Below are 27,827 nucleotides of genomic sequence, written 5' to 3'. Positions count from 1 at the left end.
GCCAAAAATATATAATTGAAAAACTTCGTGTATAGTAGAAAAATGTTTCACAGTACAACACTTACTTTGACCAAGATGGTTTAAATTTTTGGCTGATGAGGGATGGGGCTCGTATTCAAAGTATAAATCCACTCTTGAGGTGTTAAGGCAGCAATTCTTTCCTGAAAAATGTAGGAAAAAAATAACAGCTGAGCTATCAACTTAGACTAACATGGCTTCAGCGTAATGCAAGAAGCTATGTTCGCAGCTCCAACATGCTCTTTTTCCAGCTTTCCACACTCCTAAAAGAAGGAAACCAAGAGACTTACCAGTAATAGCAGCTAACAAGTCTATACAGTCGAGGTGGCCATAACATACATAATCCAAAAGCTGAACTGCCGCATCACTGCATTCATTACATACAACTTCTGAGGATGAACATTTTACACATAGCCTCAGACTCACCAAAGAAAAGATTTTACCTTCGAAAGTTAAGTTGATAAAGCCCATTGCGATTGCCATCTGCACACCCAGGCAGCCACCCATACAAGAAACAAATAAAATTAACTTTAATATCTGCCAATCTGACACTAATCAAACGTAGTCCATATATACTTTGTAAATACTTGGCAATATTACACAAAAAAAAAAAAAAAAAAAAAAAAAAAAAAAAAAAAAAAATAGGTACCTTGTCAAGGTACATATTAACCATCCGAAGAACTAATGGTGCACTAACATGTTCCAAGTATGATACTGGAGAAAGCAGAGCAGCAGCTTCCACCTTTTTCACTATGTCTGGCTGAGTGAAAGCAGCGAAAGACATTATAGTCCCCTGTGCTTCAATAATTAATCAATGTTAAGCAAGCAGATAACAAATGCACACTTGCAGCCACAGTTTAGGATCATAAAAAGCTCAAAGAAAGTTGAGTAGCAGCTAAGCAAATGGCAAAATGTTATCACCTGTGAATGTCCAACAAGAAAAATCTTTGAGCTCGTCTCTTGATATACATACTCAATCATTTCTGCAAGATCTAACAGAGCCAATTCCTCCCAGCTCCAGTCCCAATATGCCTGTAATGGTAGAAACACATAACTACAATCAGTACAAACCCGGCATAATCAGATCCATATAAAAGCACTAACAAGCATACAATCTTATTAAAACTTCAACATTAACAGGCAAAAAAAAAGGGTTTAAATCCTCTGTCCCATTTTTCATGTTCTATTTGTGTTCCACTTAATCTCATTGGTTGTAATAATTACACGGTCCCACTTCTCAAATTTTAAAAGGCAAATAAATATTTTAAGAACCAATCATATTTTGTGAAACGCCAGTGGGACACAAATTATGGGACAGATGATTTTCTCCCAAAAAGCACCCTACTCAATACAAGTCTACAACCCTATATAATTGTATAACCAAATCAATAATGAACATCCCATGTACCTTGCTTCTCTCTGAAAGAGATACATGTCCATGACTCCACCGTGTTCCTCGTACATTACCAACCCATACATCAAATCCACGATCAGCAAGAATAAAACCCAAAGATTCTTCTTTTGAGTTCAAAAACCATGAATCGCCTCCCTGTGTACACGAAAATAAGATAGCAAACATCACAAAGTGAAAAATTGAAAAAATGATACCAAGTCATCAACTTTCCACTTTTTTTTTTTTTTTTTTTTTTTTTTTTTTTTTTTTTTTTTGGAAAATGATTCTCAAGGAAAAAATCTTTGCCAAAGAAAGAAAAGACATCAAGTCATCAACTTCAACAGCATTGAATATAACAGGTTATACTAAAAGTGATACCAAAAACAAAAATGCTAGTAGTATATAAAACTTCCATAATTAATTAATTAGCATAGCTCTTACATCTCACTTTATCAGGTCACATTTTTACATTGAGAATTATATGGCGCTCTTCATACATCGAGCAAGTTTAAATGAATTTTCCATATTACTTATACATATTTTTCGGGTTTGATCAAAGTATCATGTTATGATACTTAACCTTATTGGATATTAAGAATTTTGAGTGGATTCCTTATATGTGGCCTTATAAAGTAGGACGGATAAGGTACTATTTACATCATTATGTGAAATTGCAAAACCTAATTGTGCAATATGACTTGTTTAATGCAACATTACAAGTTAAAAATTCCTTAATTGATAAATTAAACTACTATAATCAGCTCAATTATTTGATTCCATGCAATATCAATGCTAAGCTAATTCATAGAATAAGAAATAAAAAAAATGGAAAAATAAATCAGACCATAAAAAGTCCATGTTGAAGAAGAACAGGAGGACCTCGTGGCAAGCTTAATTGATCAGAAGAAGAAGACGACACGCGCTGAAGTCCAAGTATGAATCCATCCTTGGTTTGAACCTGATCAAATTTCCACCATCATAAATACAAATTAAAATTATAAAATTATAAAAATTGGCGGGAAAGTCAAAGGAGAGAGAGAGTACAGAGTATTCGGAACAAGGGTAGCCGGCGGGAATGATGAGGTGTTCGCAGAGGCTGCCGCCGTGAGATGGCCGGCGATGGAGGATGTGTGCGGCGGAGTTTGCGGCGGCGGTGGAGAAAAATAGGAGAGAGAAAGAGAGTGAGAGTAAGGTGAGTGGTGTTGGAGGCATCGTCGCCGATGAAATGGGAGGAGAGGGGAAAGAGGTGGCGTGGCGGAATGTAAGTGGTCGGGGGTTGTATTTAACAAACACGTGGGATTTAATGGAAAAGGCGTGAAGTGGAAGTTTGGAAACAAATTTGTAGATGCATTATGAATATATGATGATGGGAAACGCAAACGCGCTGTCATTATGCGCTTTGGAAGTAAGATGAAAGTCAGACCAACTCAGAAATTTCTAAATTAAGCTTCCACTCTGCCTCCGGCGCCGGAAAACATGCCGACATTCGATGAATTCCGGCCACTAGACGAGAAATCACTGGTAGAGTACGTAAAAGCAACTTCTTATTTTTCTTCTTTATTACTGGGTGTCTCCGACAATTATCAGATCGAACAAGTTGGCGATGGCAAAAAAGTATTAGACTGCCAAACGGGTTGTTCGGGTCGAGTCAATTTGGGTCGGGTTAATTTTGGGGTCAGCATGTATTCTAGTCTAGTCAATTTGGGTTTTGGAGGTCAAAGTTTCACGTTAAGTTCAAATCGGATTAGTTCGGGGTCAGTTCAATTTTTATCGGGTCGAGTTAATTCATGTTAGGTCAGTTTGGGTCCAGTCACCAAACTAAATTCACTTTGAAATACAGTTGGAAAAATAAAGTAAAATCGTTACAATAAGAAAGTAAAAAAATCATGAGTACCTATTACTTAGGAAAGAAAGAAGTCCTAAAATAAGAAATTCACCATTTCACCCTATTTATTTATGGAATCGGGTCACTTCAGGTTGAGTTACTTCGGATCGAGTCGATACGAGTCAATCAATTTGGGTTTAAAACGGGTCGGGTGATGTTAGGGTCAACTCTAATTTTGAATATCTAAATTGGTCAACCCAACTAAAATTCAGCCAAACACGAAAAGTATCTTACTTAGAATTGGCCGCATACTGAATCAACTTTAGTAATCAAACCAAAATTAACCGATTCAAAATTAATCGAATCGAAACCAACCCGATCCAAAGTCATCCGACCTGAGATTAACCCGGCCAAACCCGTTTTGAGTCGATCTGAAGTTGGCCCGACCCAAACCCAATCTGGATTTGACAGATTTTGACCCGACTCGAAAATAATCCAATCCAAATTAAAACGGGTTAAAAATGTAATTTTAAACTCGAATATAATTTGAACCGAATAGATCCAACCCAAATAGACCTGATCCAAATTCGATGCGACTATCCAAATTGACAATTCTAGTTCCAATCCCATGTACGGATTAATCTTGGACCAAACACCTCCTATTTAGACTTTTTGAGTCAAAATATTCTTCTGGCCTGGGTTGCAGTTACTGGGGAAGTAATCATCCAATTTCCATATTACCAAATTCCAACCCCAATCATGCCAATTTTCCTTCCTTTCTAAACACAACAACCTAGGCTCACACTCCGACCAAATCTCCGGTACCGGGAAAAATGGCGACGTACGATGAGTTCAGGCCACTCGACGAGAAATCACTGGTAGAGTACATTAAAGCAACCCCTTATCTCTCCTCTTTACTGGGTGTCTCCGACAATTATCACATCAAAGAAGTTGGCGATGGCAACCTTAATTTTGTCTATATTGTTGTCTCCTCTTCTGCTTCTATTGTCATCAAGCAGGTTATCCCTCATCTTCTTCTTGTTTATTGTTGTTTTTAGTGGTTGATAGGTTTGATTTTAGTTGTAAAAGGGTATTTTTGGGTTTTAAAAAAATGGGAATTTTGAAAACTTTAAGTTTAATTGTTGGAATGATCTTTATGAAATGTTACTTAGGTAGCATGTGGAAATTGTGAAGTGAAATCGTTTGTGTTTTCAATGATTTTAGGCTTTGAGCCACTAGTGTTTCAAGTATTTGATCATGCTTATTATTGTTAAATTTGCTGATACATGAACCATTTAAGATTTTCTGTCTAAATCACGCGTTAATTGGTGTTACTAATGTTAAGCTAATGTTTGTTATACGGATATAAGAAATTATGATTAAATCACTTGTTAATTAGACAATTAGTGTTTTATGTTAAGCTAATACTTTCGACCATGAATGGTTGGAAGACTAGAAATTTGGAGTATAAATTTATTACCAAGATATGCCAAAGGATTGCGTGTACACTTTTTATTCAACTTGATTTTGTAAATTACTAAATCATTTGTCTAATTGGAATGTGGTTATTGTAATTGACAATGTGGTTTTATTTGCAAAGTCACATATCAATTCTCTTGATTAATTATAAATATATGGTTATGAATCTTTGGGACTGTAGGCTCTTCCTTACATACGTTGCATAGGGGAATCATGGCCAATGACTAAAGACCGGGCATATTTTGAGGCTAAGGCGTTAAAGGAACATGGTCGATTGTGCCCTGCTCATGTTCCGGAGGTTTATCATTTTGATCGTATCATGGCTTTGATTGGCATGCGCTATTTAGAACCTCCACACATTATTCTGAGGAAGGGTTTGATTGCTGGAGTTGAATATCCATTGCTTGCAGAACACATGGCGGAATACATGTCAAAGACATTGTTTTATACCTCTCTTCTTTATGCTACCACAATGGAGCATAAACGTGAAGGTAGCATATTCTAAATGAAAGTTCAACTCTAGTGTAAGGGGTCATTTTCTAAATGAAAGAAACGGTTTATGAATACTTAAACCACAACTACTGTTATGTATCAGTCTAATATTATAAGTCGACTCCTTGTTGCTCTTACTCCATATATCAACTATCTTACTATATACTGGTATATGATTAAAATTGAAGATTTCTTTTGTTGTGGTCTTAAGTTTATGAGTTGCTTATTTTTACATGTTATTGTGTTGGCTGAATATTGCCTACCTCATCCACCATTGTGTATTATTTTGGTGATTTTATTCTATTTGGTTTATTGATCAGTTGCTGAATTCTGTGGAAATGTGGAAATGTGCCGGCATACTGGGCAGGTTGTATTCTCTGATCCCTATAAAGTGTCAGAGTATAACCATTGGACATCTCCTCATCTTGATCATGATGCTGAGGCAGTCCGTGAGGATAATGTTTTGAAGCTTGAAGTAGCTCAGTTGAAATCCAAGTAATCATGCTGTCTAAATCGACAACTCTGTATTTATTTACAAAAAAAAAGTTCTTTATTGGTAAAATATTTTTGTAGAATGTGAGTTGATAAAGTTTCCTTGTGTTACAGGTTCTGTGAAAGGGCGCAAGCCCTTATTCATGGAGATTTACACACTGGTTCTGTCATGGTTACACAGGATTCGACTCAGGTGATTGATCCAGAATTTTCCTTCTACGGACCAATGGGATTTGACATAGGAGCCTTTATGGGAAATCTAATTTTGGCCTTCTTTGCACAAGATGGACATTCAAATCAAGAAAATGACCGAAAGGTTAGCTCAACTATGTAGGATTACTACAACTATTGTGTGCAGCATATTTCTTTTGCAGATTTTTTTTCCCTCAAAGTTATCTTCATTGCTTTACCTACCTTGCTGTCTTCTTTTAGTACATTACATTGTGAATCTCCAATGTACTATTTCTCCAATCTTTATTGTTGATTTACTCAAGATGGGAAAAAAAGTGTATCATTTCTTTTGGTTAACGTGTCACAAGTTTGCAATGTTTAAATCCTGATCCTCCTCTCTCATGTGCTTCAGTCTTACAAGAAATGGATCCTCAAAACTCTCGGGGAGACTTGGAATCTATTTCACAATAAATTTATCACGTTATGGGATGAAAACAAGAATGGCCCGGGTGAGGCATATCTTCCTCATATTTATAATAATCCCGATGTTTGGCAACTCATACAGACAAACTATATGCGAGACCTGTTCCATGATTCTCTTGGATTTGGGTCAGCCAAGATGATTAGGTGAGTTCAACTTGGTGGCTTTTTTTGTCATTTTTTTTTCGAATGGTCTTTCCCCTGTTGTTGTCCACTCTTCCCATAGTCTGTGCTCCTTTATAACATATATGATGTGAGGATTTTGTAAATGAACATGAAATGATGCAATCTTGTATATAATTGCATTTAACAGGAGAATTGTTGGGGTGGTTCATGTGGAGGACTTTGAGTCGATAACTGACATTGCCAAACGAGCTGATTGTGAGAGGAAGGCACTCAACTTTGCTAAAATGCTCATGAAAGAAAGGAGTAACTTTGTGTCCATAGATGAAGTAATCTTAACCATTGAACATGTTGCTTCATAAGATTTTCTGATGCAGATGTTGCATAAATCAGCTAGTTGGTTAAAGTGGTTTGGTGGACTAAATATTAAACATAGCCTTGGATAATGATATGTATAAAAATATGTTGATTATAATGTACTAGAGGAAATACAAGTATTACTTTAGTGAAATGATTAATGAATAATCCTCTTGTTTATCGATGTAAAATAGGCTTGATGATATACAATTATACAAACCTTATCAATACAATTATTGAAATTTCGGAGTACAAGCTTGTTTGAATTGTCATTTTTGTAGTCATACTGTCATAGTATATTTTTATGCATTGTGTGAATTGTTTTGGAAAATGAGTTAAATTGAAGTTTCAAATCTGTCTAAAGGACTACTCAATCCAGAAATTAGTGAAGTACTTAACTACTTTTCACTTTGGTCAATGTAATATATGATACCCTGTATACAAGTATACTACTACTTAAACTTTGGCCAATTATTAGGCTCTAAAAATTCTGCAGCAATTAATTATAATTGTTGATTTAATTATGATTAATTAACCTGATAGAAATTTAATAACAATGTGGCTGTAGTTTAGTGGTAAGAATTCCACGTTGTGGCCGTGGAGACCTGGGCTCGAATCCCAGCAGCCACATATCCGACCTTAGCTCAGTTGGTAGAGCGGAGGACTGTAGTGGGTTGACCTCAGCTATCCTTAGGTCGCTGGTTCGATTCCGGCAGGTCGGACTTTTTTGACAATGATACTGATTACCATGAGAAATGAAAACGTTGCAACTATAAAACGGATAAAGTATTATTCGATAACATTTTTTTTTTTTGAAGAATATTAACATAACTTTAACAATTCTTGCTCATTATTATGCTTCTTTCATATATACATAGAAGTATATATATGTAATGTTTTACATCACAACTTAGTTGTTCAGTTGTTGAACTTGGCCTTGTAATCACTCCACAATTGATTAACAGATTTTCCCAACAAATCACTGAAATAAGCATCACTATATCCACCCTTCATTTTCTTATTAAGCTCAGCTACAAACCCATTTCTTAAACTGTTACAATAGTCTAAGAACCTGGCTGTAACATCATAACCCTGATCCCATCTATCACCTTGACCGGGTTTAACCCAATGAGACGGTGCATAACCAGCCTTAAGCCTAACATAATCCGCGACCCCCTCAATTAACCCTCCTGGTGCCTGGCCACTGCCGGTCCATTGCCACACATGGGTCACTTCATGGTACAAAACACCCGTTACCTCAGTTTTGACGTTGCCTGAGTAACTTTGCACATAGTTTGCACTCAGGTGGATTTGGTCGTTGACTGTGAAAGCTACTCCTTGTATACTTTCCACTATAAGACTCACCTGTGACGTATTATAGTTTATAAATTAGATAAATAACTTCGTGAAGCAATATAGAACGATAGACTTTTAACCAAAAAATATTAAAACAATAGAACAATACACTAGTTATCTTATTATAAGGTTATTGGTTACAATAATTGCTTGGTTTATATTGTTGCTTTTGACAAGTTTTCTTATTTTGTTATAAAATAATTGAACCTATCAACACAATATTATGTAAGTAAACTCATACTTCAAAGTCGAGAACTATTCTTTGCATAAAACCACACCCACCATAAGTGTCTACTCCATAAGTCTAAGATTATTTTCCATCTCAAAACCGTATGACAATGAGGGGGATAATCCCTTAGCCTTATAAAGTAGACAAGGATTGTAGGATACATACACTTTCTAATATTTTTACACTCTTTCGATATTGCACAACACTTTCACTAACGTGTGGGTTTGTTTATGGGCTCAACAATAATTTTCTCACAACTAAAGGCCTTAATAATGAGACTCATGTGTTGGGTCGTTTTTATGGAGCAAACATATTCAAAGCTTAATCAAACATTCCGATCCCTCCATACAAACATGATAACCTAGCTTTTTTTTTTGATGGAAAAAAAAAAGCCTGAAAATGTGATAAATGATGTTAGAAAGTAACCTGTTGGATGTTACTCTTACGGTCAGCCGGGTTGGTTTGCTGGAAGGTTCTCCAAATGAAGTCCGTGGCAGAGGAGAGTGTTTGGCGGGCGTAGTCAATCCCGACTTCATTGTTGAATCGGGTACCACCTGGAGTATTGGCGGCGGAGTTGGTGACTGAGTAAGTCACCGCGGTGACTTGGGTGGTGAGGAGTAGTAGTAGAAGGAAGGAGGATAAGAAAACTAAGGAAGACATATTTTGTGACTTTATAATTATGAGTATTGAGTAGGGTTGTTATGTTGTGTTAGATAGAAACATGTAGTATATATAGACAATGGTACCTTTAGAGTAGTAGTACTAGTTGAGGGTATTGTAATGAGCACTCTAAGCAAGTTGGCAAAGTTGAAACGGAAGTAAATGTTGTTACCTAAATTAGTTGAAGCGGCTGATGAATGCAATGCAATAAGCGCCATAGCTCAATATTTATTTTTTTAAAAATTAATTAGTTTATTTATTTTTTTGGTATTTGTAAATTCTAATGTCTTGTTGACTTAGACTTGTGGGGCATTGTTGACTCTGCACAATTAAATCAATTAGTGTGACAAATATTTGGCTACCTTTCTTTTGGGAAGTGATTTTGGGACAATATCGTGAAAACACGTATTGTTTTCTATACTATTCTCACATAAAGGCGTGTAAATTGAACTTTTGGTATGCCAAAATCATATTTCCTTCTTTTTTTAGTTGACATAATTTGACTTTTGCATTATTCACACACTATACTTTTTTTTTTGAATAGATTCACACACTATACTTTGACTAACTTTTGTTATCTGTACCTAATTAGCTATGATAAAACATAGTAATGTGAAATTTTGTTTGAATCATCTTATATATATATATATATATATATATATATTAATAATATCCACTTTTAATAATTTTAGTTTGTTTTTACCTAGATGTATTAATCATTAAAGTTGCGAATTGACAAACGTGATAATAGAATGATGTCAACTAAAAGCGAAGATGGTATAAATTAAATATTGAAATTTTAACTCAGAAATAAACCATTAAGGGCCTGTTCACATTAACTTAATTTTAGTTTAGTTCAGTTTAGTTCAGTTCAGTTCAATTCAGATTCAATCAGTTCAGTTCAGTTCAGCTCATAATTTCCCTCTCTTAGTTCCATTCAGTTCACTTCAGTTCAATTCTGCTCCAATCAGTTCAATTTAGTTATGTTTAGTTCAGCTTAATTCAGTAAATATAAACATGCCCTAAGGGTGATTGATAATAATTAAACCCCCAACCTTATGATGCAGAGGTGAGATAGAACTCTACCATTAAGCTAGCTTTCACTTGATTCTCGCAGAAATTTTTCTTTATCTTCAACGAACTCTCTTTAATTTGGTCAATCACAAATTCACAAGCAATAGTCAATTACTCAATCATAATCCATAACCAAGCAGCCACTGCACAAAACCTTATACATACAGTAGTACTTATTTGCCATAACAAAATTTTTGTTGATTTATTTAGTGAAATAACAATATAAAATAATCACCAATTACGTACAACCTATAATAGTACTAATTATGTACAACATAATCACGAAATTTTTGTTGATTTATTCAGTGGGACTATAATAGAAAAAAAAAATTCACCAATTACGTGTAACATAATAGTACTAATTACGTACAACATAATCATGAAATTTTTGTTGATTTTATTTTGTGGGACTACTATGGAAAATAATCACCAATTACGTACAACATAATAGTACTAATAGTGTCTTTGTCTAGACTTCCCTATCATGCTAATGATGCAATTAGTAGAAATTACACTATCAGCATGACAATTAGCTCCGAACAAATAAATTATACGTACGTATGTTTCATAATTGGTTCATCCCATAGTAAAACTAATTCCCATACTTGGCCTTATAATCAGACCAAAGTTGATCAACACTTTTACCTAACAAATCCTCAAAAAAACTATCACTATAACCATCTTTCATCTTCAAGTTAAGTTGAGCAACAAATCCACCCATCAAACTCTCACAGTAGTCCAAGAACCTAGCAGTGGTGCTATAACCTTCGTCCCATCGGTTTCCACCCCCTGGTTGCGCCCACCCATTCGCGATATAACCAGCCTTCAACCTCACATAGTCAGCAATGCCTTCGATTAACCCCCCGTTAGCCTGACCATTACCAGTCCATTGCCAAACATGGGTCATCTCATGGTAAATTACCCCGGTAAATTCGGTTTTTACATCACCTGAATAACTCCCTAAATATTGAGCAGAAAATTGGATTTCATTGTTGCTAGTTTGGGCTACCACGTTTAAGCTTGGCACTATAGTTAGACTAACTTGGTCTATGCCTTGCTTACGGTCAGCATCTGTGTTTTGTTGGAAGGTTTGCCAAATGAAGTCGGTGGCACTCGCGAGTGTTTGTCTCGCATAGTCCTCGCCAACTTGGTTGGCGAAGATTGTGCCACCATTGGTGGAGGCAGCATTGTTTGTAACCGTGTAATCAACTGCTATGATCCCTCGCGATTTTGCGAGGGTGATCATAGCTAACAACATGAAGAGGGAACTAGTTTTGATCCCTTTAGACACCATTTTTTTTTTTTTGAATGATACTTTAATTTTAATATATGGAAAGATGATTAGTACTTTTTGATGATTTAAGTTATTGAATGATATGACGCTTATATAGGAGGATATGACCATGCACATAATTTTTTATAACGCGTTACCCTACCTAGAATCCTAATTTGGCAGCAATTTTGCTGTGTTGAAATGGTCAAATAATGATACAAGTCTAAAAAATACAATTCAAACTCTAGAGAGTCTAGACTACTATGGAGTATTAGATTATAAATATCGGTAAATTTATTACACCATATTGACTTTTACACTATTTACACATTTTTCTACTTTGATCATCTGATCTATTGTAGGGTGTATGTCCTTGATTCATCGATTCATTATATATGGTACTTGGCCTACTTGCTATATGATTTAATTTTTCTGCATTCGATAATTAGGTAGGCATAGTTACTTTTTTTCCCTTTTTTTTTTTTTTTTTTAACTGGCAAGATGTATGCAATATGAGAGGATTTTTTTTAAAGCAAAAAGAAAAATGACAGGGTTATTAGTGAATATAAAGTTTAAGTATAATTTAATTTGGAAAAATCTTTAATTTGGCTGTATGTTACAGAGTACTCCGTAGTTGTTAAATTTGCAGCTTAAATTCAAAGTAAACGGAGTAGTAGAATCACTGTACTTTTAAAAATCTAGTCAATGAAGGGTACATCAAATTTCTTCTTAAGAAAAATAGTGACTCAGGGTTTCTAGATGGATGGATATATAGGTCAATTACTATTCTTCCCAAGCTTAAGTCTTCAACATAAAATTGGCTATTTGTAATTGTGGAATTTTGATTTCTTTTGGCATTTTTCATGAAATCACTCTAGATTTTTTGTAGCTAGGGAGGAACAACAATATATGTTACCAATCTTACCATACTCACAGCTGCCTAACACCCCATTTTTCAATACTAAGAGAGGGAGTACTAATTAAAGTCAATTGGCGATAAATAATAAAGTAACCCAGCAATCTTATATTCTTATACGTAGGGCCTGTTCATATTTACTGAACTGAGTTGAACTGAACTGAACTGAACTGATTGGAACTGAACTGAATTGAGCTAAAATAAATATTTTATGTGAGAGGGAAATTAAGAGCTGAACTGAACTGAAATGAAATGAACTGAACTGAACTGATTGGAGCTGAACTGAACTGAACTGAAATTAAGTAAATGTGAACAGGCCCGTAGTATATGTAATTATTTGCTAGTCATTTTAACTCTATGTAATCAAAATGGGACAACTTGTATCAATTCATATATGATTATGGGTTAAATTATTTTCTAACGCTTGCCTCTATGTGAGTCACCTTAAATCTTGCGATTTGGCATGGATAGGTCACAAACTTTCTTGTTGGATCATAAATTGATAAAAAAATTTGGCAACTTTTATAAATCCATTAAAATGCAGGGCAATTTAAAATCACCATGTGTAATGTATGATAAAGGTAGGATACAGGATATTCACTCAAGTTCCATGTCCTTTAAAACATACGGAGTAATATTGAAAATAATTCGAATTTGGTCATTATAACAACACGTAATTTAATTCTAAAACGTGGTCAGGTTTACTCTGATCTAATAAATTGGTTGTTCTTAACAAATTGAAGTTGTATAGTTGATTGAGGAAGATAATGAAGGACAGTAATGTTGATAGCCACATTTTATCATGTCCGATCCCTGCCCTGCAGCATCTCCATGAAATACTTCTTTTAGTTCTTTAGTAGGAAGTAATGAGGACATTAATTACATTTCCATGCTAAATAAGCATGTAATATGGCGTTAATTAAGAAGATCGAGCTTTATCCAAAAACTCAAAGCCTTTCAAAAGTCTAAAACCTAAATAAATTGGTCGATTAATTTCGTTACTTATCATAAAGTAGAATAAATGAATTTATATAAATATGGAACCACAAATCTGCTTTATATTGAATACACTTAATACAATTGCACTATGTACTAGTAGTGTTTAATCTACACTAAAACAAAACATTGCTGACATCATCAATCCTTAAACTATCCTACGTGTCATTCTCACATTAAAATTTTCCCTCCAATTCTATGTATGACAGTATGATGTCATAAATTATTAATGATTTTTTTTAACCTACGCTTCTGACTTTGATGTATAATAAAAAGTGACTATATTAAAATTCAATTAACCAAGTTTCTCCCCTAAATTATAGTTTCACATACCTACTTTGTTTAATGTTTGATCGTGGTTTCAATTGTTTTTTCTTTCTTTAAATGTAGATTATTTTTACATCTAATTCTAATTTTGGTATACAATATAATGCAACAAAACAAAATTACAACAAAGTTTAATTCTAATCGTGCATTGCACGGGGATAACCTAGTAATCAACGTAACAAAACTTACTTTATTTTACTCCCAACAAAGGAGAGATATAACAACAGCAATAATATATTTTTTTTTTCATATAAGTCTAGAATTAGTTGTCACATTAATAAATAGTGACAATCTAATGTGGACAACAATACTAAATACCAATACACAATAATCAAATTGGCGCAAGTATTACACTTATTTTATACCATAATAATATAACCAATCTAGTGTCCATACTTGGCCTTATAATCAGACCAAAGTTGATCAACACTTTTACCCAACAAATCCTCAAAAAACCCATCATTATATCCATCTTTCATCTTCATGTTAAGCTGAGCCACAAATCCATTCATCAAACTCTCACAGTAGTCCAAGAACCTTGCCGTCACGCTATAGCCGGCGTCCCATTTGTCACCGTCCCCTGGTTGAGCCCATCCACTCGGGATGAACCCGGCCTTTAACCTCACAAAATCAGCTATACCTTCAATCAACCCGGAGTTAGCCTGACCATTACCATTCCATTGCCAAACATGAGTCATTTCATGATAAATTACTCCATCAAATCCGTTTTTAACGTCATCAGGCGAGCCACTATCTGTAATGTATTCAGCCGAATAACTGATTTGGTTGTTGCTGGTTTCGGCCACGATTTGTGGTGGCAAACTAGGCACTATGGTTAGGCTAACTTGATCAACTGGCTTGCGGTTAGCATCAGTGTTTTCTTGGAAAGTTTGCCATATGAAGTTGGTGGCACTTTCGAGTGTTTGGTGCGCATGGTCTTCGCCAATTTCGTTGGCGAAGACCATGCCACCGGATGTTGAGGCTGCGTTGTTTGTGACCGTGTAATCAACTGCTAGGATCCCTTGCGACACGGCTAGGGTGATAAGGGTGAGAAGTAGAGCAACAAGGCTATTGTGGCTCGCTTTGTGCGCCATTTTGGTTCAGTTTTTTGGAGTTGTGTATGAATGATATATTTGTATTGGTAATTTGTTTTGGTGCTTGAGTGCTTGACTGCTTGAATTTGTGTTTTTGCAAGGCTTTAAATAGAGGGTGTGGTATGTCCCTAACTTGTATGTTACTCGAACTTTTGATAAAATAGACTATTTATGCAATGTGAGTTGTGACCAAATCAAAGTTTTACAACGTATCAATAAATTTGAAAAGACACTGACTAAGGAAGAGCTAAAGTGGTTAAAACTTTCCTATTAGTTTCAGATGATGGTATCAGTTCTCATCACTTACCCTTGTACTTCTCTAAACACCAAAAAGTAATTGAATAAACATTATACTAGTTTATTCATGTTTGATTTTTATTTTGAGTTTAAAAAAATCATGTATGATTTCCTATTAACTGATGATAGTAATGTTTATATCCGATTAATATTTTTCTACTTCATTTTAGTTGACATATTGAATATTAGTGTAGGTCACATTATCCATCATAATATGCTTATAAAAAATTGAACTTTAAAGCTACTACGTATATGACAAATTTTTTTTTGACAAACTATATGACAATAATTAAGATTAGCTTTTACAAATTATAGAGTGTTTAACTCTCTTCATTTATCCATGTGAATACTCATATGTGACTTTTCAAGATGGTAGGAGTATTGGTCCTAATAAACATTGATTGAGAATAGGATTGGTTTACTTGACTATTATGAGTCTTCTTTCCATTATCGGTGGAAATTAAGTAAGCAAAGGTTGAGGCCAAGACTTGGCCATCTATAAGATGAATTTTAGTCATATAGATTTCAGAGGTGGGGCAAAAAATCAATAACGTGGAAGATTCATAATGATTTTATGTACATTTTTTTTAAGGCTTAATTGTTGAATTTAATGAAGTTAAAGAATAAATGTAATGCATCATCCATTCCTTAAAGATTTAAAACTACCTCCATTTGTATTTATTTGCAGTAAAAGGCTATTTTTGTGAGATATAAAAAATTTCTCTGTTATTTGTTGCAAATATAAAGTAATAAGAAACGAAGACAGTATGAATTTCTTTTTAATTGTGAGGTTTTAAGTAGAGCTGTCAAAAATTGACCCGACCCGAGAACCAGACCTGAACCGGCAATGATCTGAACCCAACCTGTACCCGAACAATGGTGTGAAACTAGTGACCTGTAACCCGATGAATCTGACCTGATGTTAATCGACAATCGATCTTGATCCAATACTTTTTTACCTGAACCCGAACTCGCTCTCGACCTGAGAGTAACCGTCAACCGATTTGATCCAACCCAACAACAATCTGAACCCGAACTAGTACCCGACCCAATTAAAACATATACCCGATTCATGGAAGGTTTAATAAAATTTATATGCCTTTTGTTCAACTTATATACTGGTACAAAACTGTAAACCCAGAATCCGATTCAGCTTGTATACCTTTTGTTCTCTATTACTCATATATATGTTTATTAAAATCTTGATAATGCTGATCAAATTATGGAAGGCGTAATTATACAGGTTCAACTTAAGCACATCGATATTTATTGAAATTGAACTTGAACCAAAACTCAACTCAACACTAACTCGAACCCGAATGTACCATCTATTAACCCACTCAAACCTGACTCACACACAACCCGAACCTGAAATTGAACCCAATCTATCTGAATTTGGCTCGAATTGAACTCGACATATATCCGAAAAGGTGAACGACCTAGAAAAACCTCAACTGAAATAATTGACCCGACCCGAACTTGAATCTGATCTGAGGCTAGATTGACTCGACATATCCTAATTTATCCCGAGACATGATGATTTGACCTAACCTAAACCCGAATTGAATACCCGAATCGACAACTCTACTATAATACACGAAATCGGAGCGATTTAGGAGGTGTCGGGAGCTGGTGTTGGAATGAATTTCACGAAACACGGCAGGATGAATCCCGGGATCATATAATACTGTATGGACCCAAATATGACCACTATCCGGCAACGTATAGGCCCCGTGAGAGCTTATAGGCAATACAAGAGGCATGCACGAAAACGAGTAAAATGACCATTCAAAGGAAAATTGGATGATATTAGAGACCATGGTAAACATTTCGGCAATTTTTATTTTCTGGCGAAAAAATGTCAAAAAATTACAAAATTGAAGGCTATGTAATCCACAGTTTTTGAGAGAAATTTGAGGTTTCAACCCAGTGGCTAAAGTGTAGAAGACCCTAAAGTCGTCAAAAACCGACCCGACCCGAGGACCCGACCTTAACCGAAAATGATTTGAACCCAGCTTGTACTCGAACAATGGGGTGGATTATAGCCTTCAATTTTACCACTTTTCGCCACCAAGAAACCTCAAAATTTCCTCAAAAAACGTGGATTATAGCCTTCAATTTTGTAACCCTTTTTCGCCCGTAAATAAAAATTGTCGAGATGTTTATCATGGTCCCTAATGCCCTCCGAAAGTCCAATTGGGTCGATGGAACCACCCAACATGTCCTTAAACAGTCATTTAACCGTTCACAACTTGCAGTGATTTCGTAAATCGAAGCCTACCACGTACGTTTATGACAACATATAATGATTATATACGGTTTCAAACAGCATTATATGACACCGAGATATATTCCTTAAGGTTTCAACACTTTTCGCCGCCGGGCCCAAAAACCTCAAAATTTACTAAAAAAACGTGGATTGTAGCCTTCAATATTGTAATTTATTACCTTTTTTCGCCCGGAATTAAAAATTGCCGAGATGTTTACTGTGGTTCCTAATACCCTCCAAGAATCCAATTGGGTCCGTGGAACCACCCAATATACTCTTAAACGGTCATTTTACCCGTTCGCAACTTGCACCGATTTTGTAAACTCAAGCCTACCACGGACGTTTACAACAACATACTACCTCCGTTACATATTAGTTGCAACTTTGGAATATTTTATCTCTCACAAATATTGCCCAAAGTTGCAACTCATATGTAACGGAGGTATTATAACGATCATATATGGTTTCAAACAGCATTATATGACCCCGAAAGGTATCCATTAGGGTCTCAAGGGTAACGAACCCCTAAACCTCTAAATTTCCTCAATAAACATGAATTATAGCCTTTAATTTTGTAATTTTTGACCTTTTTTCACCCGCAAAAATAACCAAGATGATTACCATAGTCTCTAATATTCTCTGGGAGTCCAATTGGGTCGGTGGAACAATCAAATATGCCCTTAAACGGTAATTTTATATTACCCGTTCACAACTTGTAATGATTTCATAAACTCAATACTACCACGGACGTTTATGACAACTTATAATGATTAAATATGGTTTCAAACGGCATTATATGACCACGAGATATATCCATTAGGGTCTTAAGGCTTTTCGCTTTAGTGCCCCGAAACCTCAAGATTTCCTCAAAAAGCGTGGATTATAGCCTTCAATTTTGTAATTTTTTGACCTTTTTTCGCCCGGAAATAAAAATAGCCGAGATGTTTACCATGTCCCCTAATCCCCTCTGGGAGTCGAATTGGGTCGGTGGAACCATCCAATATGCCCTTAAACGATCATTTTTCCCGTTCACAATTTGCAGTGATTTAGTAAACTCAAGCCTACAACGGACGTTTATGACAACATATATTAATCATATATGGTTTCAAACGACATTATATGACCCCGAGATGTATCCCTTAGGGTCTCAACACTGTTCGCCACCGGGCCATGAAACCTCAAAATTTACATAACAACCGTGGATTATAGCCTTCAATTATGTAATTTTTTGACCTTTTTTCAACCGGAAATAAAAATTGCCAACATGTTAACCATGGTCCCTTATACCCTCCAAGAGTCGAATTGGGTCGGTGGAACCAACCAATATGTCTTAAACGGTCATTTTACCCGTTCACAAGTTGCAGTGATTTTGTAAACTTAAGCCTACCATGTACGTTTATGACAACATATAATGATTTGATCTGGTTTCAAACATCAATATATGACCCCGAGATATTTTCCTTAGGGTTTCAACACTTTTCTCCATCGGGCCCCGATACCTCAAGATTTCCTCAAAAAGTGTGGATTATAGCCTTCAATTTTATAATTTTTTGACCTTTTTTTTGCCCGAAAATAAAAATCATCGAGATGTTTACCATGACCCCTAATACCCTCTGGGAGTCCGATTTGGTCAGTGGAACCATCCAATATGCCCTTAAACGGTCATTTTACCCGTGCATAACTTGTAGTGATTTCGTAAACTCAAGTCTACCACGTACGTTTATGACAACATATAATGATTATATATGGTTTCAAGTGGCATTATATGACCCCGAGATATATCCCCTAGGGTCTCAACACTTTTTTCAACCGGGTCCCTAAACCTCAAAATTTTCTCAAAAAGTGTGGATTATATGAGCTGTCAAAAACTGACCCGACCCTTAGAACCTTACCTTAACCGACAATGATCTGAACCCATCCTATACTCGAACAATGGGGTGAAACTAGTGACTTGTAACCTGACCTGATCTTAACCAAACCGTTTTGATCCAATACTTGATGACCTGAACCCGAACCTAGACCTGACCTGATAGTAACCGTTAACCGATTAAATCCGATCCGAAAACAATCCGAACCCGAACTAGTATCCGACCCAATTAAAACCTGAATCCGAGTCATGAAAGATTTAATAAATTTTTATATACCTTTTATTTAGCTTATATACTGATATAATTTTGTAAACCCTCAATTCGATTTAATAAAATCTTTTGTTCAGCTTATATACCTTTTGTTCTCTATTACTCGTACATAGGTGTAATAAAATCTTGATGATACTTGATCAAATTATGAATGGCGTAATTATATAGTTCAACTTGGTCACATCGATATTTATTAGAATTGAACTTGAACAAAAACCCGACTCAACACTAACTCGAACCCGAATGTACCATCTTGTTAACCTATCCAAACCCGACTCAACACAACTTGAACTTGAAATTGAACCCGATCTGATTTTAACTCGAATTGAACTCGACCTATATCCGAAAAGGTGAACGACCCGTTAGAACTTGAATTGAAATTGTCCCGACCTGAACCCAAACCTAATCTGAAGCTACACTACTAGAAAAGTGTCGTTTTCCGACGGAAAAAATTCCTCGAAAACACCCTATTTTCCGTCGGAAATAGGGTTTCCGACGGAATTCCGTCGAAACGTGTCGTCGGAAAACCCTTTGTAGGAAAAATGGCCTTTTCCGACGAAATTTCCGTCGGAAACACATTTCCGACGGAATTTCCGACGGAATTCATGCATCGGAAGACAAATATAGGTCCGGAAAAGTCCGTCGTAAATTTCCGACGGAAACCAAATCCGTCGGAAACGTTTTCCAAAAAAAATAAAAAAAAAACCCACCCACCCCACACCACCACCCACCACCACGTCCAACCCCCACTGCCACCCACAAGCCAAAAATTAAAAAAAAAACTCACCCCACCCCCACACCACGCACCACCACATCCAACCCCCACTGCCACCACAACCCACCTAGATCTACCACTACCACGGCACCACCCCACACCACCAGCCCCTAACTAACACCCCACCACCACGGCACCACCCCACACCACCGAAACCCATACCCTCCTAACCCTAACCCACACTAGGAGCCCAGATCTACCACCCCACCTAAGCGAACCACCCCACCACCCACCTCAAACAACCACCGCCACCACCCCCACCAAAACAAACAACCACAACCCGAAAAAAAAAAAAATTAAAACCCCAACCAAACACCCAGAAACCCGAAAAACCCACAACAAAAAAAATCAAAAAAAATTACACATACCTTAATTCGACATAATAAACCTCGAAATTGGGTTTAGAAGGCCAAATTCGACCACAAAAACTCTAGATCTAGAGTTTTTAAGAGTTTTTGTGGTCGAATTTGGCCTAAAAACCTTTGTTTTCTTCGTGAGGAGAGAGAAAGGGCGAAATTTGTTGGTGTTGATGGTTGCATGTTCGTGGTTGATGTTGGTGTTGTTCGTTGTTGATGTTGATGTTGTTCGTGGTGTTGTTGTTGGTGTTGTGCGTGGGAGGTAAAGAGGGGAAAGAAGAGGAGAGAGAAGGGGGAAGGAGAAGACGAACCAGAGAAGGGGAAGGAGAAGACGAACCAGCGAAGGGGAAGGAGAAGGGGGAAGGAGAAGACGGAGGAAGGAGAAGAGAAGAGGAGAGAGGAAGGAGAAGTGGAAAGAGAAAGTGAAGGGGAAAAAAAAAGGAGTGGAGGCGGAAGGGTTATTAGGGTTTTTAAAAAAAATTTCTTTTTTTTTTTAATTTGTTCCGACGGAAAATTCCGTCGGAAAGTTCCGACGGAAAATTCCGTCGGAAAGTTCCGACGGATTAAAAATCCGTTGGAAATTGTACTTTCCGACGGAATTTCCGTCGGAAAAGTCATATATTCCGACGGATTTATTTTCAGTCGGAAATTTCCGACGGATTTCCGACAGAATGAATTATTTAATTCGTCGGAAATATCCGACGGGAAATTAATCCGTCGGAAATTTCGTTTTTTGCGACGGAATAATGGGTCCGTCGGAAGCAGTCCGTCGGTATTAAGCTGTTTTCTTGTAGTGCTAGATTGACCTGACATAACCTGATTTAACCCGAAACCTAATTGGACTCGACCCAAACCCGACTTGAATAGATCATTTACTACTACACCAAATCACTATTATATATGAATATTTCCACAATCCTATGAAATTGATTTAATGAAAACGTTGCAACTATAAAACGGATGAAGTATTCTTTGATAACGACACTTTATTTATTTTTGGTGAAAGATAACGACACTTTATTACGGCTACAATTTTTGCTTATATTATGCTTCTTTTATGCATATATATTTAGATAGCATATATATGTAATAATGTTTTACACTTTTACATCATTACTTAATTGTTGAACTTGGCCTTGTAATCATTCCACAATTGATTAACAGATTTGCCCAACAAATCACTGAAATAAGCATCACTATATCCACCCTTCATTTTCTTGTTAAGCTCAGCCACAAACCCATTTCTTAAACTGTTACAATAGTCTAAGAACCTGGCTGTAACATCATAACCCTGATCCCATTTATCACCTTGACCAGGTTTAACCCAATGAGACGGTGCATAACCGGCCTTAAGCCTAACATAATCCGCGATCCCCTCAATCAACCCTCCCGGTGCCTGCCCATTGCCGTTCCATTGCCACACATGGGCCATTTCGTGGATTAAAACACCCGTGACTTCGGTTTTGACGTTACCTGAGTAGCTTTGGACGTAGTCTGCATTCAGGTGGATTTGGTCGTTGACTGTGTAAGCTGCGTAATCTTGCATACTTTCCACTATAAGGCTCACCTGTGCCGTATTATAACATAAATTAGATTAATATTTCGTAAAGCAGTACGTAGAACACTAGAACAATAGGTTGGTTATCTTATTATAAGGTTATATTGGTTACTATAATTGCTTGGTTTTGTTGTTATTTTTGATAAGTTTTCTTATTTTGTTATAAAACTATTGATCCTATCAACACAATATTATAGGTAATCATACTTCAAAATCGACTAGATTGAAGTATTCTTAAACTATTGAACCTATTAATATTATTATAGGTGATTTTGCATACTTGCATGTCTTAGCTAGCTTACTATATACGTACTAATTAAGTATAACATTACACTTCATGTTGTGAATAATTACTACCTCTGTTACATATTAGTTGCAACTTTGGAATATTTTATCTCTCACAAATATTGCCCAAAGTTGCAACTAATATGTAACGGAGGTAGTATTTGATTGATATATAGCCAAAAAAAAAGATAATATAGATTTATGTGGTTCACTAATAATGCATCACGGCGTCAATTTAATAAAAATAGTACGGTACTCTCACAAAAAAATAATTTAGGGCCTTTAGGCCTAAACAATGAGACGCGGTACGTAGTGTTAGAAAGTAACCTGTTGGATGTTACTCTTACGGCAAGCCTGGTTGGTTTGGTGGAAGGTTTTCCAAATGAAGTCCGTGGCAGCGGAGAGTGTTTGGCGGGCATAGGCAGTCCCGACTTCATTGTCAAATCGGGTACCACCTGGAGTATTGGCGGCGGAGTTGGTGACTGAGTAAGTCACCGCAGTGACTTGGGTGGTGAGGAGTAGAAGGAAGGAGGATAAGAAAACTAAGGGAGACATATTTTGTGACTTTACTTTTAGTAAGGTTTTTATGTTTTGTTGCATAGAAAGATTAGTATTTAGTAACATCTATTTATAGAAAATAGAGAATTAGAGAGTAGCGCAGCAGTACTAGTTGAGGGTGTTGTGTATGAAAATGTTATACATAGCCCTTAGAGCTACATATACGCATTAAAAATGCACTAGAAAACTGTGTAAAATTAGGAAACTATGAAAATATAAACACTAATTACACTAAATTACGCGTTTTTTGTCATGAATTCCTAATCTTATACCATTTTTCAAGAATCTATTAAATGTTTATATATAGGCCTTAGGGCTACATATAACATTACTCTTTTCTTTACAAGGCTTTAATAAGTCAAGGACAACCACAAATCAAACCAAAGATCGTGTAGTGTCTATCATTGCTTTACCTTTAAAGGTAAATTGAAGATTGTCAACTTGTGTGAAATTTAATTGTCAAGGCATAAGAATCCACACTTAAAAATTGAAAGACTTGGGCCCTGCTCTTTTCACCTTAAAAAAATAATATTAAGTAAAATTAATTTCAGTTCAATAAAATTAATTTCAGTTCAGTAAAATTAATTTTAATTCAGTAAAAATAAGTTCAGTTCAGTAAAATTCAGTTTTCTTAAAGAAGAATTATACTAAAAAAATCAGTAAAAATAATTTCAGTTCAGCAAAAATAATTGCAGTTCGGTAAAATTAATTTAAGTTCAGTAAAATTAATTTAAGTTCAGCAAAAATAATTTCAGTTCAGTAAAAATAATTTTAGTTCAGCAAAATTAAAGTGAATAGAACAGGGCCTTACTCAAAATAAACCATTAAGGCCTTTAATGGTAAGGTGATGGAAAATTAGACCCCCAACCTCATAATGCATACCATTAAGCTAAGCTTCCACTTGATTCATGCTGATTTTTTTCTTCATCAACTCTCTTTAATTTGTTCTATTACTAGCAATAGTCAATGCATGCTGCCACAAAACCTTATACTTATTCGCCAAAACGAAACTTTTTGTAGAATTTATTAGTGGGACTATAATGGAAAATAATCACCCATTAAGCACAACAATAACACATATACTACCTCCGGTCCAATTTACTCACAACAAAGGAATATTTATGTCTCACAAATAATACCCCTTTGTTGCGAGTAAATTGGACCGGAGATAGTATAATACTAATATCACTTTCATGCTATTCGTACAAATTGAACTATCAGCATGACAATTAATTTCGAGCAAATAAATGAAGTATACATACGTATGTTTCATAATAAGTCCATCTCATAGTAAAACTAATTTCCATACTTGGCCTTATAATAAGACCAAAGTTGATCAACACTTTTACCTAACAAATCCTCAAAAAAAAAAAACTATCACTATAACCATCTTTCATCTTCAAGTTAAGTTGAACCACAAATCCACCCATCAAACTCTCATCAATGAAGGGGTACTTAAATTTACGATTCTTCAAAATCTTACGTCTTCTTACAATGTTACAAAATTTAGTACTTTAGTAGGGAGGAAAGCAATTAGCCTTTTAATCTTGTTAAGTGTTTAGCTCTTTTCTTTTAATTATCGGATATTGATCTATAACTTTTCAAGAAGGTAAGAGTATTTGGTCCTAATCACATTGATTGAGAATGGGATTGGTTGACTTGAATTTTTACGAGTCTTCTTTCCATTATCGGTGGAAATTAAGAATGCACAAGTTGAGGCCAAGACTTGGCCTGGTCATCTATAAGATGAATTTTAGTCAGATATTGATATATAGAGGTGGGGCAAAAATCCAACTTGGAAGACTCATAATAACTTTATGAAAAATGCTATACATAGTCCTTAGGGCTACATATAAGCATTAAATTTACACTTGAAAATCGTAAAAAGCTAAGAAATCATGAAAATATAAACACTAATTACACTGATTTACGCGTGTTTTTGTCATGAATTCCTAATTTTATTCAATTTCCAAAAGTATATATTTAATGCTTATCTATAGCCCTTAGGGCTACATATATCATTACCCAAATAATCCGTATAATTTTCATTGTAATTGTGTGGTTAAGGTATATACATATTTATCAATTACATATTGATACATCTTTTGTTTTCGGATTAAAATGTAACTTTACTTTATTTAGTAAGAGCCGATATATATATTTTTGCCCCGCTCTTCCACTGACCTCACCTTCACTACTAACAGCTAAATATAACTCCACAGACTATGTATTATGAAATTATCATTTTGGCCTCCCACCCTATACATTTTCTTAAATTAAACTATAAAGTATGTGTCAACTCTATTGTTGCTAATCATAAACAGAGGGAATAACATATCTTCTAATATCTAAACTACAATCATAGTTAAAGCTTCAAAAACATGAAAAAAGGTAGTTATGGAACTAGGAAGTAATTCAATAAATTGAGATATAGCTATGAAAGATGGCTGTTACTATATGCTCCTTAAGGTCGTTTGAGTTTTTAATTAAGAACAAAAACCAAAAATTTATTGCAAAATAAATTAAATCAATCCTAGTGAGACGAAAGGAAGAAAATTTGGCCTTAACATCTTGTGTAACACATATGTGTAACTTCTCTCACTTAAAAACTTACTAAATCCCGTCAAAAAAAAAAAAAAAAAAAAAAAAAAAAAAAAAAAAAAAAAAACTTACGAAATGGCCTATCTCTATCTAATTATTTAAAGACAACTTTATTTCTACTTAGAATGGGCTTTTTCTTATAAAATGGTTTGGCTATTTTGGTTGGTTGGTCCATTTGTTGGGCCTGTTGGCTAATTAATCTATTCTTTTTATGATATGTAAAAGATAATTATATTAATCTAGTCTTTTTTATCAATCATGTGGCTGTAGTTTAGTGGTAAGAATTCCACGTTGTGGCCGTGGAGACCTGGGCTCGAATCCCAGCAGCCACACAGTTGTTTTTATTTTTAATTTTATTTGACAAATGAAAATAAAATACTGTACATAGGTACTTTTTTTAAAAAAAAAAATAAATTATTTTCTTATCACTTTTATACTCCCTCCGTTTTTTTTTTAGTTGACATCGTTTGACTTTTACACTATTCATAGACTACACTTTGACTCGCTTTTGTGATTTATAAATATGATAAATATAGTCATCAGGAATCTTGTTTGAATCGTCTATATCTGTATTTCATTAATATCCACTTTTTATAATTTTACTATGTTGATAATTGAAGTTATTAAGCATTAAAAACATGCGTTGACAAGCATGATAACAGAAAGGTGTCAACTTAAATAAAAAAAATAAAAAAAAAAAAAAAAAAAAAAAAGAGGAAGTATCAAAATACTAATTATTCACTTAATTAGAGAGACCTACACCTAGATTTGATTAACAAGTTTAAGTTAGAAGTAGACACGTTTACTACTACAACCACCTACAATAGCCCTTTTGTGTGTGAATTTTTGTGTGCGCCATTACTACTACAAGCAACTCACCTACTAACTTAAAAATGAGATCAAACAATTATAATAAAATTTTGTACAAGCTTAGTCATCAAATCAGACGTCAATGAAACTAAATCTGCCCTTCTCCATATGTCTTCTTAAGAGAGTGAACACTTATTAATTCTGCCACCATATTTTGTCCCATTTCTTTGCTAAAGTGAAGATACTATATACTCTATATTATCCTTAACCTTCTTAATGAATAATATTATCATTTTTAATATAATAAAACTATGCTATATCTAAACTTTTTAATTACAACATAATTTTATTGTGAAAGAACTTATTTTTAATATAACAAATTTGTTTGTAAATATGTCAAAATTTATTTTCGTTGTTGCAGAACTTATTTTAATTAAGAACAATACAAATATGAAAAGTCTCAAAAGATGGAGGGATGACAATTTGAAAGGAAATCAAAGGCCGGTAATTGAGCATGTTATTAGGAAGAGAAGAATATAACTATAATATAGCTCCTTAATTAACTTCTACGTCAGCAAATGGACATTATAATCTTTTTATTGCTATTGTACCCTTTCATACTGTTTGACCAAATTTTTTCGACCAGACAATAAGTATGTAACATGTTATTAGTTTGAAGACTTGAAGTCTTTGAACTTTAAGAAAAATTGTAAGCTTATTATAATTAACAAGTTTTTTTTTTTTTTTTTATTACAAAGTATTTAATTCTTTTACAAGTATATACTTTGATCTCACAGAGTGAAAATTGTCAAACCGTTTGATATGAGTTTATATATTAGAATTGGACTAATATGAAATTATAAATACAGATATTAGATAAGACAGTATTGGTGGCACTTGAAAACAATAGTTATTACTTACACATTGGTAGAGCCAAATTTGTTGCATAAAAAACTTTTTTTTGTTTCTTTTGTTTAAGCTAAAAGGACATATAAATTACATATGGAAGAGCGAGGGAGACTATTTAAACTTTTAATCTATTGTACACATGTCTTTAATCTTTGCCAAGAACTCTTAATATGAATAGATTTGGCGCCAAATTTTGAGGTTACATACATACTTCATATTGTTTGACAATTTGACAATTAATAGAGACGGTTGGATTTCCAAGCACAATCTAGCTGCTTGTGAACTTGCATAGTTGCACGGCATAATCAGTATGAATTGTCAAACATTGTGATCTTTGACAAATAATTGAGTCCACGCAATATTATTATCATCAGTATTATCATGTACGTAGTAATATTAGTCAAAGATTGCTTTAACATCTATATTTATGGATCTATATAATTATACTCAATCCGCTTAATCATTTCCAATTTGAATTTGGACGGTGTTGGATTATTTCCCTTTACATTTGTGAAG

At 34.9% G+C, this 27,827-nt stretch overlaps 5 protein-coding genes and 3 non-coding genes across 8 annotated transcripts; 4 read left to right on the top strand and 4 right to left on the bottom strand.

Annotated features, from left to right (window-relative positions):
- Nucleotides 1-3,956: 3,956 nt before the first annotated feature.
- Nucleotides 3,957-7,085, top strand: LOC145620525 (methylthioribose kinase-like). The gene is made up of 6 exons (XM_081675212.1): nt 3,957-4,255; nt 4,897-5,206; nt 5,528-5,702; nt 5,814-6,015; nt 6,283-6,497; nt 6,664-7,085. The coding sequence occupies exons 1-6, from the start codon at nt 4,070-4,072 to the stop codon at nt 6,833-6,835; spliced, it is 1,260 nt and encodes a 419-aa protein (XP_081531338.1). The 5' UTR covers nt 3,957-4,069; the 3' UTR covers nt 6,836-7,085.
- A 262-nt stretch (nt 7,086-7,347) lies between these two features.
- Nucleotides 7,348-9,096, bottom strand: LOC145620894 (uncharacterized). The gene is made up of 2 exons (XM_081675620.1): nt 8,842-9,096; nt 7,348-8,195 (listed from the first exon to the last, which is right to left on the bottom strand). Exons 1-2 carry the CDS (start codon nt 9,073-9,075, stop codon nt 7,749-7,751), a joined length of 681 nt encoding a protein of 226 aa, XP_081531746.1. The 5' UTR covers nt 9,076-9,096; the 3' UTR covers nt 7,348-7,748.
- On the top strand, nt 7,389-7,460 carry TRNAH-GUG (transfer RNA histidin (anticodon GUG)). Its single transcript has one exon. It is a non-coding gene; the product is annotated as a tRNA-His (tRNA).
- Nucleotides 7,464-7,552, top strand: TRNAY-GUA (transfer RNA tyrosine (anticodon GUA)). The gene is given in 2 exon segments: nt 7,464-7,500; nt 7,517-7,552. It is a non-coding gene; the product is annotated as a tRNA-Tyr (tRNA).
- Nucleotides 9,097-10,428: 1,332 nt separating the features above from the next.
- LOC145620842 (uncharacterized) lies at nt 10,429-11,494 on the bottom strand. Its single transcript, XM_081675558.1, has one exon. The coding sequence runs from the start codon at nt 11,441-11,443 to the stop codon at nt 10,742-10,744; it is 702 nt and encodes a 233-aa protein (XP_081531684.1). The 5' UTR covers nt 11,444-11,494; the 3' UTR covers nt 10,429-10,741.
- Nucleotides 11,495-13,879: 2,385 nt separating this feature from the next.
- LOC145620973 (uncharacterized) lies at nt 13,880-14,843 on the bottom strand. Its single transcript, XM_081675713.1, has one exon. The coding sequence runs from the start codon at nt 14,753-14,755 to the stop codon at nt 14,045-14,047; it is 711 nt and encodes a 236-aa protein (XP_081531839.1). The 5' UTR covers nt 14,756-14,843; the 3' UTR covers nt 13,880-14,044.
- Nucleotides 14,844-21,700: 6,857 nt separating this feature from the next.
- Nucleotides 21,701-22,988, bottom strand: LOC145621177 (uncharacterized). The gene is made up of 2 exons (XM_081675913.1): nt 22,761-22,988; nt 21,701-22,157 (listed from the first exon to the last, which is right to left on the bottom strand). Exons 1-2 carry the CDS (start codon nt 22,986-22,988, stop codon nt 21,708-21,710), a joined length of 678 nt encoding a protein of 225 aa, XP_081532039.1. The 3' UTR covers nt 21,701-21,707.
- Nucleotides 22,989-25,852: 2,864 nt separating this feature from the next.
- Nucleotides 25,853-25,924, top strand: TRNAH-GUG (transfer RNA histidin (anticodon GUG)). The gene has a single exon. It is a non-coding gene; the product is annotated as a tRNA-His (tRNA).
- The last annotated feature ends 1,903 nt before the right edge of the window (nt 25,925-27,827 follow it).

The sequence above is a fragment of the Chenopodium album genome, chromosome 27 (assembly GCF_948465745.1).
Source record: "Chenopodium album chromosome 27, dcCheAlbu1.1, whole genome shotgun sequence".
NCBI lineage: Eukaryota > Viridiplantae > Streptophyta > Magnoliopsida > Caryophyllales > Amaranthaceae > Chenopodium > Chenopodium album.
The sequence above is the reverse complement of the archived record's forward strand: the minus strand, read 5'-3'. Positions and strand labels throughout refer to the sequence as shown.